Genomic DNA, 12619 nt, shown 5'->3' with positions numbered 1-12619 from the left:
TGCACTCCAGTCTGGGTGACAGAGTGAGACTCCAACTCAAAAAAAAAAAAAAAGGTGAAATAAGGATCAATTTCAGACATACAAAAACTAAAATAATTTATTACCAAAAAGACTTGCACTACAATAACAGTTTAAAAGTCCTTCAGGAGGAAGAAAAATAACACCAGATAAAAAATATAGATCTGCACAAATGAATGAAGAAAATTGGAAACAGTAACTCTATAAGCAAATATACAATATTTTTATTTTCTTCTGTTTTTATTCCTATTTTATTTATTTATTTTATATTAAATATGTGGGGTTCAATTCAGGGTTAGTTATACAAATGTTCATTATGCAGGTACCCTTGTTGATGAGGTGTGCCCCACCCTTCCCTTGACAGTTTCCCTCAACTGCCAATCTCACCCCACCTCAACACAATTTATTTTCATTATACAGTGGATGGAGGTATTATTTACAGTCTAGGGTTATAAATAATGCTGATTTACATATTCTCTATATGTTTTCTGGTCCAAATATACTTCTCATTCTTCTGTGCATGAAATTGCTGAGTCCTAGGGTATGTGCACCATAAACATTTGGTAGACTCTGCATAACAAATTCCCCAAGTAGTTGTACCAATTTTTTATTCCCATCAGCAATAAATGAAAGTTCCAGATCCACTACATCTTGACAACTGATAGCACATTTTAAAAAGCCTTTTTTTGGTGGTTTTGTAATGGCATCTTATTGTGGTTTTTATTTTGTATTTCATGAATGACCAGTGATATTGGACATTTGCTTACATGGGTTATGGACCATTTAAAATTCTTCTTTTGTGATGTGCTGGTTTAAGTCATATTCATTTTTTCTATTAGGTTGACTTTTTTCTTCATTGATTTTGTATATATGTACTTGTAGAATATATATATATTCTGAACTCAAGACTTTGTCAGATACATGTATTTCAAATATGTTCCCACTCTATGGCTTGTCTTTTCATTCTCTTAATGCTGTTTAGCTTTTTGGGGGGAAAAAAGCTGAAAGAACATCATTGCATTGGATAAAGTAACAGTATGAACTGTTGGTAGTCATGCAGACATTTTGATAAAAGTAATAATAGTAGCCTCCAGGAAAAAATCTGCTTGTATAAAATTGCTTTCCTCCAATCATCAGTGAGCCTAATGAGGGAAAAATTCAAGACCCTACCACCAAGTTATTAGCTTGTAGGCTTTCTGGATTATAACCCAAAGATATACCACAGTCTACAGAAGACAAACTGTTGGGGAGTTTGAGTGTGAGTGAACCATGATAGTGCCACTGTACTCTAGCCTGGGTGGCAGAGTGAGACCTCCATCTCAAAACAAAACAAAGCAAACCATAAATGGATGACCCTGCAGATACAATTACTAAGATGGTGATTGACCTTTTTTGATTTTGGATTTCACACATTGCACACTGGAAACTTTAGTATCACTTTATACAAAAACACCAGACAGGGGTCCCAAATTTGAGCAGGGTTCCTAGAATAAGAAGACTAGAAATCAGTTCATGAAGAACTCAAATCACGCTATAAAAAAGATACCTGCACACATACTGTTTATCACAACATTGTTCACAATAGCAAAATCATGGAACCAACCATGCTGCCCATCAAAAGAGGACTTGATTACAAAAATGTGGTACATATACACAATGGAATATTACGCAGCCATAAAAAAGAACAAAATCATGAATTTCACAGCAACCTGGATGGAATTAGAGTTTATAATACTGAGTGGTCTCTCACAGAAATGAAGATCTGAGTATCACATGTTCTCACTCATAAGTGGACTTTGAACAACTACCGTAATGTTATAAGAAAAGGATTGACAGTGGTGGGAAACTATGGGGGGGGCAGGGAGGGGAAGGGAGGTGGTATTAACAGTAATCAATGTCTGGGGAAAGGGAGGCACACCTCATCAACAAGGGTACCTGCACAATGAATATTTGTACACCTAACCCTTAACTGTACCCCACATTTTTAAAATAATATATATAAAGATTTCTTTATATTATATACATATATATAAAGAAATATATATATATATGAAGAAATCAGTTCAGGTAGCAGTAAACAAAATCTTACCCAATGTCTAATTGATAGGAACTTTTGGTGACAAAACTCCAGCAATACTCAAGGCTTCTGGGATTTTGGAGCTGAAGATTTCCTCCTAATGCTGAATGGCAAATATTAGGCTCTAAGGAAGACAGACTAGCTTAAAAATAAGTCATGACTTTTAATCTGACATCTCACCCTGCAATGAGTCCATTCTAAATTTCTATTAGATAAGATACACTTTAGAAAGTTCCATTGTGAAATGAAACGATACTGTCAATTAAGGGCTAACTCTGGCACCCAAATCTTAGCCACCTTTAGGAACACATGACTGCCCCCCATTAGACCCTGAGACAACCTTATTTACTAATTTACTCAAATTATAGGCTTAATGGAGGCCGCATGTGCAATACTCAACACTGAAAGTACAGCATGGCTCACTTTTGAAATGGCCTACACTCAGTGTGGGCAAATAAAATGGAGTCTTGTAGCTATTAATTCTAACAACTGCAAATTGTTAATAGGGCACAGCATTTAATGTTCTGCATAGTGGGTCGAATTTTATTTTCTTTTGAGCTGGAGTTTCACTCTGTTACCCAGGCTGGAGTGAAGTAGCACAGTCACAGCGACACCAGTGTTGACCTGCTGGGCTCAGGTGATCCTTCCACCTCAACCTTCCAAGTAGACGGAACTACAGGCACGTGCTACCATGCCTGGCTAATTTTTGATTTATTGTAGAGATGAGATCTCGCCAAGTTGCCCAGGCTGGTCTCAAACCAGTGGGCTAAGGCAATCCACTCTCCTCAGTCTCCCAAAGTGCTGGGATTACAGGCTGAGCCACTGAGCCAGGTCTGTGGGCTGAATTTTAGATGGAGCCAGAAAGCTTCATTTTTGCACTGGCTAGAACCTCTAATACAATGCTGAAAGGACGGGGCCTTAATAGCCATTCTTGGTTTGGTAAAACTTTCTATATTATCTATGATGCTTGCTAGATTCTATAATTACACTTTATCAGGTTAAGAAAGTTCACACCTAGTTCTAATATGCTATGATTATTTTTAAAAATTATGAATGGATGTCCAATTGGTCAGATACTCTTTTTTCATTTATTTAGGCGACCAGATTTTTTTCCCCTTTGTTGTAAGAATGTGGTAAATTATATTGATTGATTCAGATCATAAATAAAACTTTTATTCCTGTTATAAACTCAAATTGGTCATGTATATTGCTGGACTTAATTTTCTACTAATTTGTTTTGATTATTTGCATTTATGTTAGTGATATTGGCTTGTAGCTTTTTTTTTCATTCTCTCATTCATGTATTTTCTATTATAGACAAAATGAGTTAGGAAGTGAACTTCTTTATCTTCATTTTCACATATCTTGCATGTGCTCTTTGATCTTCTCAGGCTTGTATTTTTTTCTTTATTAGGGAAGGTCTATCTGTGTTTTTTCTTAGGACATAATCTTTACTTCTAAGGCATGACTTTTCTGGAGTCAAAACTATATGTCAGGGGTGCTCAGTAAGGTACCTCTACTGTGACTCAGTAAGAATCCCAACATTCTTTGCACTGTGTGAACTCTGGTATCTATGTTTGACTCTCAACCGTGCTGCCTCCGAAAGGTCTCACAACATCTATTTGTATATGGCACAAGTCAGTTTATGATTTGTAGAAAATACCCACTCAAATTTTGGGGCTCAGTTTTCTCTTTTACCAGCACCCTGCTCCTCAAATTCTAGCTGCTTCAGCAGTCCTAAACTCACCCTGCAATAAGTCCATTCTAAATTCCTATCAGGTGAGACACCCTTTTGATACTGTCAATTAAGGGCTAACTCTGGCACCCAAACCTTAGCCACCTTTAGGAACACATAACTGCCCCCCATTAGACTCTAACTGCTCACTTTAAAAATTTACCTATCTTTTTCAGACAAAGATATTTGATATTACTGAAGTACCTGAAGTTCTTTGGAGTCTATTTTTGTGTTTTATGCAGAATATTATATTATTATGGTGACCTGCATTTTTGTGTCTTTTAATTTTTTTTAGATTAGAAAATATAGTTTATTTAGAAAGTAAATTAGAGAGGCGGGGAGAGAGAGAGAGAGAGGTGGGGGCCTTAGCTCAAAGAGCACATGGTCACACCAGACTCCAGTAAAGCAATGGCCATCTTTTAATTTTTAATCATGAGCTTACAATTTTTGAGCTTAATTTCACAGAATCTTGACACCCTAAACTGGGGATGCTTTCCTTCTGAGAATATTTGTGTTGTGTTCTGCTGATGCAGAGGATATACAAGCTAGGAACCACTAAGTCCATTTTGAAGTCCTGGCTTCAAGTGCTAATATTAGGTTAAGGTCCTTTACTCTGATGTATTCAAAGCCTCATCTTTCATGAAAGTGATGGTATTAGCAGTTGATTTCAGAGAAAACTCAACTTTTGCATTTTCTTTGTGCTTATTGTCTAGTCACAAAATTTGGGGGTTCTTGGAATTCTCTACAAATTATGGTTGTTGAATCTATTACAGTACATTGGGATAGTAATTTTCCTAATTCTGTTTTTATAATCTTTAGGATAGAGAAGTTAGGAGTGAAATTCCAGTGCCCACTCAATTTAGAGGAGTATTAGGATACAAATGCTCCCCCCGTTAATGAAGAACTCCAAGGAGCATGGTGGCCATGTATGTTTTTGCACTGTTCAACCAGCACAGCGACATGTACACCTTGTGCCATAGATGTACATCTTGTCCCAAAGATTGTATAAGAAGCAAACCCTTTTCCCATCCCACCAAACTGGAGACTGTAATGAGTGTTGCTTTAGCTATTAGTCAAAACCTTCTGTTGTTATGCATTCAGGTTCACAAGCCAAGAAGCCGGAGAAAGATCTATATATTCAATTTATTTTAATAGGATACTGTTTATGCTTCCATACATTTTATAGAGACAAACTCAAATTCCCTTTTTATCTAAAAAAATGGAACAGTGAGTCTCTGGTAGATATAAAACTAAGGATCTGAAAACATTTAACAAGCCACTCCAAAATAGAAAAGCTTCATGGACTCTCTTCATCTTGCAATTCCACAAGGACCCTTCTAATTGTCAGCTCATCTGCCCATGAATCCTGGAGAGGTGATTAAACCTCTTATGTTGCTTACTGGGACTCCATTTTCCCTGACAAGAACCAGAAGGAAATATCTCTGTCTCCCTCTCTCCCATTATTCCTCCTCCTTTTTTTCTCAGAGGTGAAACAAGAGTAGGAAGAAAAACACTCTGTTTTTAAAGAAACATTTTTCTGGTCATGGACTTCAAATGTTCTTGATGCCAAGATTCTCTTACAGTTGAAGCACAAGAACTTTATATTGGATTGTGGAAATAATAACCCAACTCACCCCTGCAAAACTGATGTTGATTTAAATAGAATATTTTGGGGAATAAAATTAGTGTGTGCATATCCATGGGAAAGCTGACTTGCTTCAGGCCTTATGCTCTTCTTATTCATAAACCAACTGCTGAAACATAAAGATCTTGTCCTTTGGAATATCGCATGTGACAGTACCATTATTTCTGGATGTTTCTGTTCAAACATTGAGAATACTCAGGGACTGGTCCTTGTCTTTACCTTGATAGGCACTGTTCTTTCATATCTCTATAAAAGAAAATAGGAATTTCACCAAATGTCTTTAGATTTGTTCATGCTGGATACACAGGCCATTCATCTAAATCTGCAAAGAAGGTGACAGATTTTCTCCTTTAAGGAAATCTTTATTACATAAATATCTTTACAGAAGGATACACAAACACACAGGAATGCCTTGCTGTGCATCCAGGTGTAGTCTATGAAGGACATAAAGGTCACAGGATGCACTTGAATCTCAGGGCAGGTTTTCTTCATAATAACTTGCTGTTTTCTCTGCGTTACCAAAGGTCAGGAAGACTTGTTCCAGTGTGACCTGACTGATGGAATAGTCTTCTAAATCGAATTGTTCTTTAGCTTGCTCCAAAATGCCGAACATCTTTAATAACACAACAACAACAAAATGCAGTTACTAATGCAATCTCCCCTTTGGCCTCCAATCCAGATAAGCCTCTCTTCCACTTCTCCCAATTGCTGTCAAGTATGTATTGGTGGAAAAAAGGCACAGAGGACAAAGGGTATAGTAGAAGAAACAGATAATTCAGAAAGCAGGAAGAAGCAGTTCTCTATCCCCATTCTCCTGATACATATGAACTAACAGTGGTATTTAGGGGCAGAAATAAAGAAGCAATTAACCTCTAGGGTGTTTGAAAAGTAACCTAATGGCACTATTCATCCCACAATGCCAGGCTCCCATTCCACCTGCCTGAATCCCAAACACTTCCCATCCCTAGTGCTCTCTTAACATGTAATGTTAGAAGGACAAAGTTTCTGCCATCACCTTTCCCCAGCTATTGTCCTTGATGGGAATGTAGTAGTTAAGGATTCCTTGATTCTCATGCTTTAAGACATTACCTAAGAAAGGAAAATAGAACTGGTGAATAATTTTACAGATTTCATTAGAAATTGCCAAAATATTGCTACCTCTACTTAATTATAATGGAGGGGTGAATAGATGGGGTAACTACAAAAGGGGATAGGACCTAATAACCCACTCTCTTTGGTGTACATGATAAGATTAATGCTTTCAACAGGTTTATTCCTCTTGGAATAGGGTTATTATTATGTGGAGTTCACAGCGATTGTTAAGGGCACAAAAGCTTGTCAGTTCACTTATTCAATGTAAAAAATCCGAGTCTTCTAAAATTACCACAAGACTAGTACACTGTGCATTGTCTGAGAATATGAATACGAACTGGGAAGGTTTTCCTTCTAGTTGTATATACATGCACAGTGTGTTTGGTGGAGAGGAGGACAAGACAAGGCCTCTTCACTATTCTTTGATTATGTAATCTTCATGCCCTGTGAAAGAGGAAATCACATAAAAATCACCAAAATCAGGTCATGTAATCTTCTTTCTTAAACAGGTAAAAAGTCACTATAGAATGAGAAGGAAGAGGGTGGTAGCCATTTCTAATTTAGAATTAACACATGTATGTATATTTATCAATACACATTTGCAGATTTCTACAAATAGAATTAACTTAGATTTTTTAATGTTTAAAGAAAAAATATGTTTGTAATGGTTTGTGAATTTCCTTAATATTAATCTTGATGTGTGTATTGTCTTCATGACCATGTAAAGCTCTTCTATTGTGAAACATTTTAAACATAAAAGTTAATGAATTTTTGAAGCAAATACTGATGAAAACATCCCATCAAGGTTAAGAAATAGTAACTAAATCCTTCTCATATGCAACTTTCCAACCTCTGTACCCCATAAAAATAACAAATAACTTCATTGCTATTGTGGGCATTTCCTTTTGGGCAGGGAGTTACTTAATTAACAAATAATAATTATATATATTTATTGTATATAACATGCTGTTCTGAAATATGTATACGTTGCAGAAGGGCTAAACTGAGGCTAATGAACACAGATACTAACTCACAAACTTATCCATTTTCTGTGATGAGAACACTTAAAATCTACTCTCTTAGCAATTTTCAAGGATACAATACATTGTCTTTTACCATAGTCATGTTGTACAACAGATTTGCTGAATTTATTCCTCCTGTCTAACTGAAATTTTGTATCTATTGGCCAACATCTTCCCACTCTGCCAGCCCCTACTACGAGTTTAACCTTTATAGATTCCACATATATGTGAGATCATGTGATATTTGTCTTTCTGTACCTGGTTTATTTCTCTTACTGTAATGTCCTCCAGGTTAATCCATGCTTTCACAAATGACATAATTTCCTTCTTTTTAAAGGCTGAATAATATTCCATTGTGCATATATACCACATTTTCTTTTTTAAAATTGATGCATAATAATTGTACATATTTGTGGGGTAAATGTGATATTTTGACATATGCACACAATGTGTAATGACCAAATCAGAGTATATAGGATCTCCATAACCTCAAGCATTTATCTTTTCTTTGTGTTGGAAACATTTCAAATCTTCTCTTTTTGCTATTATAAAATATACAATGAGTTATTAACTATTATCACCGTATTGTGCTATCAAACACCAGAACTTATTCTTTCTAAATGTATATTTGTATCTATTAACCAACCTTTCTTCATGTTCTCCCTCCGTCCCCCAGCATCCTTCCCAGGCTTTGGTAACCATCATTCTACTCTCTAACTCCATGAGATCAACATTTTATATGTCCACACCTAAGTGAGAACATGTAATATTTACCTTTCTGTGCCTGGCTTATTTCACTTAACATAAAGACCTCCAGTCCCATCCATGTGGCTGCAATTGATAGGATGTCATCTTCTTATGATGTCATCTTCTTATGACTGAATAGTATTTCACTGTGTAGATATACCACACTTTCTTTTTTTTGTTTGTTTGGGGTTTTTTTGGTTTTGTTTTTTTTTTTAGTTGGAATCTTACTCTGTCGCCCAGACTGGAGTGCAGTGGCCACTCTCGGCCACCGCAGCCTCGACCTGCTGGGTTCCAGTGATCCTTCTGCCTCAGCCTTCCAAGTAGCTGGAATTACAGGCATGCACTACCATGCCCGGCTGATTTTTTTGATTTATTGTAGAGATGAGGTCTCGCTGCCCAGACGGGTCTCAAACCTGCGGGCTCAGGCAATCCACTCACCTCAGCCTCCCAAAGGCGTGGGATTACAGGCTGAGTCACCGAGTCTGGCTACATTTTCTTTATCCTTTCATCTACTGAAGGACATTGAGTTTGATTCCATATTTTGACTATTGTGAATAGGACTGCAACAAACATGGGGGTGCAGGTATCCTTTTGACATACTGATTTCTATTTCTTTGGATAAATACCCAGTAGTGGAATTACTGGATTGTATGGTAGTTCTATTTTTAGTTTCTTGAGTATGATTCATATTGTTTTCCATAATGGCTGTAGTAATTTACATTCCCACTGACGGTGTACTAGTGTTTCCCTTTCTCTACACCTTCACCAATATTCATTATTGCCTGTCTTTTGGGTAAAGTCCATTTTATCTGGAGTGAGATGATATCTTATTGTAACTTGATGGGCATTTTCCTGATGATTAGTGATATTGAGCATTTTTTCAAATGTTTTTAACTGTTTTTACGTCTTCTTTTGAAAATTATCTATTCATATGATTTGCACACTTTAAAAATGGGAATATGTGTGTTTTTCTTTGCTGTTGAGTTATATATTCCGGATATTTGTCCCTTGTCGAATGAATAGTTTGCAAATATTTTCTCTTATTCTACAGGTTGTCTTTACACTCTGTTGATTATTTTCTTTGTTGTGTAGAAGAGTTTAAATTGATATAATTTCATTTATCTGTTTTTGTTGTCCTTGCTTTTGAGGTCTTACCCAAAAAGTCTTTGCCCAGACCAATGTCCAATTTATCTTATGTTTTCTTCTGGTAGATTCAAAATTTGGGGCATTATATTTAGATCTTTAATCCATTCTGAGTGGTCCTTTGTATATGGTGACACATAGGGATCGGGTTTTAGTCTTTTGCATATGGGTATCTAGTTTTCCCAGAACCATTTATTAATATATGACATTTTATCCATTTATTTATTGGTGGACACTTAGGTTAATTCATACCATGGCTATTTTAAATAATGCTGTGATTAACATAGGAGTGTAGGTATTTCTTGAACATACTGATTTTCTTTTCTTTCTTTTTTTTTTTTTGAAAGTGAAAAAGCAGGATTTATTGAGGACAGAAAAGCTCCCATAGTGGGAGAGGGCCTGAAAGGGTTACCCCAGATTTTATTTTCTTTGAATATATGTCCAAGAGTGGGATTGCTGAATTACATAGCAGTTCTATTCTTAATTTTTTGAAGAACTTTTATACTATTTCCATAATGACAATATTAATTTACATTCCAAATTACAGTGTATAAGAATTCCCATTTGTCCACATCCTCTTCAATACTTGCTATATTTAGTCTTTTTGATTATAGCTATTCTAAGTTGTGTGAGATAATACCTCATCATGGTTTTAATTTTTAATTTCCTGATGATTAGATGATTATTTGCAAACTATTCATTCGACAAGGGACAAATATCCGGAATATATAACTCAACAGCAAAGAAAAACACACATATTCCCATTTTTACAGTGTGCAAATCATATGAATATGCCTGTTGTTTATTTGTACATCTTTTTTTTTTTTTTTAAGAAAAGTCTGTTTAGATTCTTTGCCCATATTTTAATTGGGTTGTTTTCTTGCTATTGAGCTGAATTCCTTTTATATTTTGAATGCTAACCCTATATCAGATGTATTGTTTACAAATATTTTCTTCAATTCTATAGATTTCTCTTCACTATATTGAGTGTTTCCTTGCTGAGCAGAAGTCTTTAGTTTTATATAACCTCTTTGTCAATTTTTGCTTATGCAGCTTATGCTTTTGGATATATATATATATACACATATATATATACATATGCTGAGACCAACATCATAGAGCTTTTCCACTGTTTTTAGTTTCTTTTACAGGTTCAGTCTCACTTTTAAGTCTTTATTCTGAGTTAATTTTTGTTTATTGTGAAATAAGTGTCTATTATATATTCAGAATGCAGATATCCAGTTTTCCTAACAGCATTATTTAAGAGACTGTCTCTTCACCATTATGTGTTCTTGGCAACTTTGTTGATGATGTAAATATGTGGAAATATTTCTGGGTTCTCTATTCTGTTTCACTGATCAATGTGTCTGTTTTTTATGCCAATATCATGCTGTTTTTGATTATTGTCGTTTAGAGGTATATTTTGAAGTAGAATAGTGGAAATGCCTCTGGTTTTGTTATTTGTACTCAAGATTTCTTTGACTATTTGAGGCCTTTTGTGATTCCATACCCATAAAAATGTTAGATTTTTTTTTCTATTTCTGTGAAAAATATCATTGGAATTTTACAAGGATTACATTGAATCTTTAGATCAAATTGGGTAACATGGACATTCAAACAATATTATTTCTTCCAATATATGAACATAGGATGCAATTTCATTTATTTGTATCTTCTTCAATTACTTTCATCAATATTTTGTAGTTTTTAGTATATAGGTATTTCTCCTCTATGGTTAAATTTATTCCCAAGTATTTTTTAAAATCATGCTCTTGGTCGAGCTCACAAGCAAGATGGTGACGAGACAAGCTGAACTGTGACGATCTCCAATAAGAGTGACTCCTGGGGGCAGTTCCACAAGCCCCTGCAGCTGCCGCCTAGATGGGGGATGGCTGCTATAGCCAGTCCCACGCAGCAAACAGCCTACATCCCACTATGGGCCTCCGTAGGGGACTGCTGCTGTTTTCTACCAGCTGCTGACACTGTGGCTCTTAGCTCGGCCTAGAAATTCTTGGCTCTGTCCTCCACTCAGGCCATATTGCTGGTTGCCAGTTCCTGATGCCAGACACATACAATCACCCGTCATAGTGGATCATATATGGACCGAATGGGTGGAAAGAAGGGTGGAGAGAAGGGAAGAGTGGAGAGAAAGGATCTGCAAAAGAGGAGCCACCCACTGTAGCCATTTTCCAGGAAGAGATGCGCATTGCCCCACCCATCTCCAATCAGTCTCCACCTTGTTTCTAAGGTAACCAGCCAAAACAGGAGACAGAAACCTCTCCCCTATGCTGAACCAGACATAAACAACTCAGTCCTCAGGCAGCAAGACAGCAAGGCAGCAAGCCAAGGGAACTGACCCAATCTGCCTATAATGAGAGCAAAGGGGAGGGGTTAGAGATCAGAGCTGAAGAGACTTTAGATACTCAGGAAAGACTCCAGAGCTAGTCTCATTCCTTATTTTGATTTTTATTGTTTTGACTATTTGTTTTGTTCACTTTTGTTTGCTTTTTGATTTAAACTACCTGTTTGTGTTGGGGAAAAAAACATCAAAAGGCATGATTTTATTGGACTATCTTTGTGTGATTACCGGTATGCTTTAGGGAATTTTGTTTGTTTGTGTTTTACTCTTTTCTGGCCTTGTGTCTCTTTTCATTCGTTAGTTGGTATGCATGTCTGTTTTCCCTCATACTCTTCTCTCTCTCCAACTCCCTCTTGACCCCCCCCCCTTCTTCCATTATTTTCCTTTATCTTACCTCAATTTGTTCCAGGGAGCAAACCTAAAACCCACTGCATGGACAGATTGTAAGACAGTGGGAAGTGGGTTCCAGTGTGTCCATACACCTGTTGGTGGATACTGAGATCTGTATATAGATTCTGAAACACAGCTTCCCCCTCAATTAAAACTCAAAACTGCAAAAAGTACAGCCCCCAACCCACAGTCCTGCCTTAAAAGTGAACAAAACCAGAGGACTGTCAAAAGGAAGAACAGATTGAACAAAAAGAAGTAAAAGCCATCCCACCTTCCCTGAAAAATAGAATTAAAGCAGGGGAGGAAAAGGGGGAGAGAAAAATCTACACAAATGAAGAAAAACCAAAAGAAGAATATGGGTCTCTCACAGACCCCTGGGAGGTCAGACACT

General features: G+C 36.4%; 1 protein-coding gene across 1 annotated transcript in view; it reads right to left on the bottom strand.

Moving 5' to 3' along the window:
- Positions 1 to 5968: 5968 nt before the first annotated feature.
- Positions 5969 to 12619, bottom strand: part of LOC103275172 (ATP-binding cassette sub-family A member 3-like) — a 19427-nt gene continuing 12776 nt past the window's right edge. The window contains exon 3 of the mRNA XM_021706205.1: positions 5969 to 6088. Coding sequence (XP_021561880.1) covers positions 6063 to 6088 — 26 coding nt within the window. The 3' untranslated portion in view covers positions 5969 to 6062. The remainder of the gene's footprint in view (positions 6089 to 12619) is intronic.

Source organism: Carlito syrichta, unplaced genomic scaffold (genome assembly GCF_000164805.1).
Source record: "Carlito syrichta isolate Samal-C Ts95f unplaced genomic scaffold, Tarsius_syrichta-2.0.1 Scaffold315354, whole genome shotgun sequence".
Taxonomy (NCBI): domain Eukaryota; kingdom Metazoa; phylum Chordata; class Mammalia; order Primates; family Tarsiidae; genus Carlito; species Carlito syrichta.
Note: the sequence above shows the minus strand (reverse complement) of the source record. Positions and strands in the feature narration are given on the sequence as shown.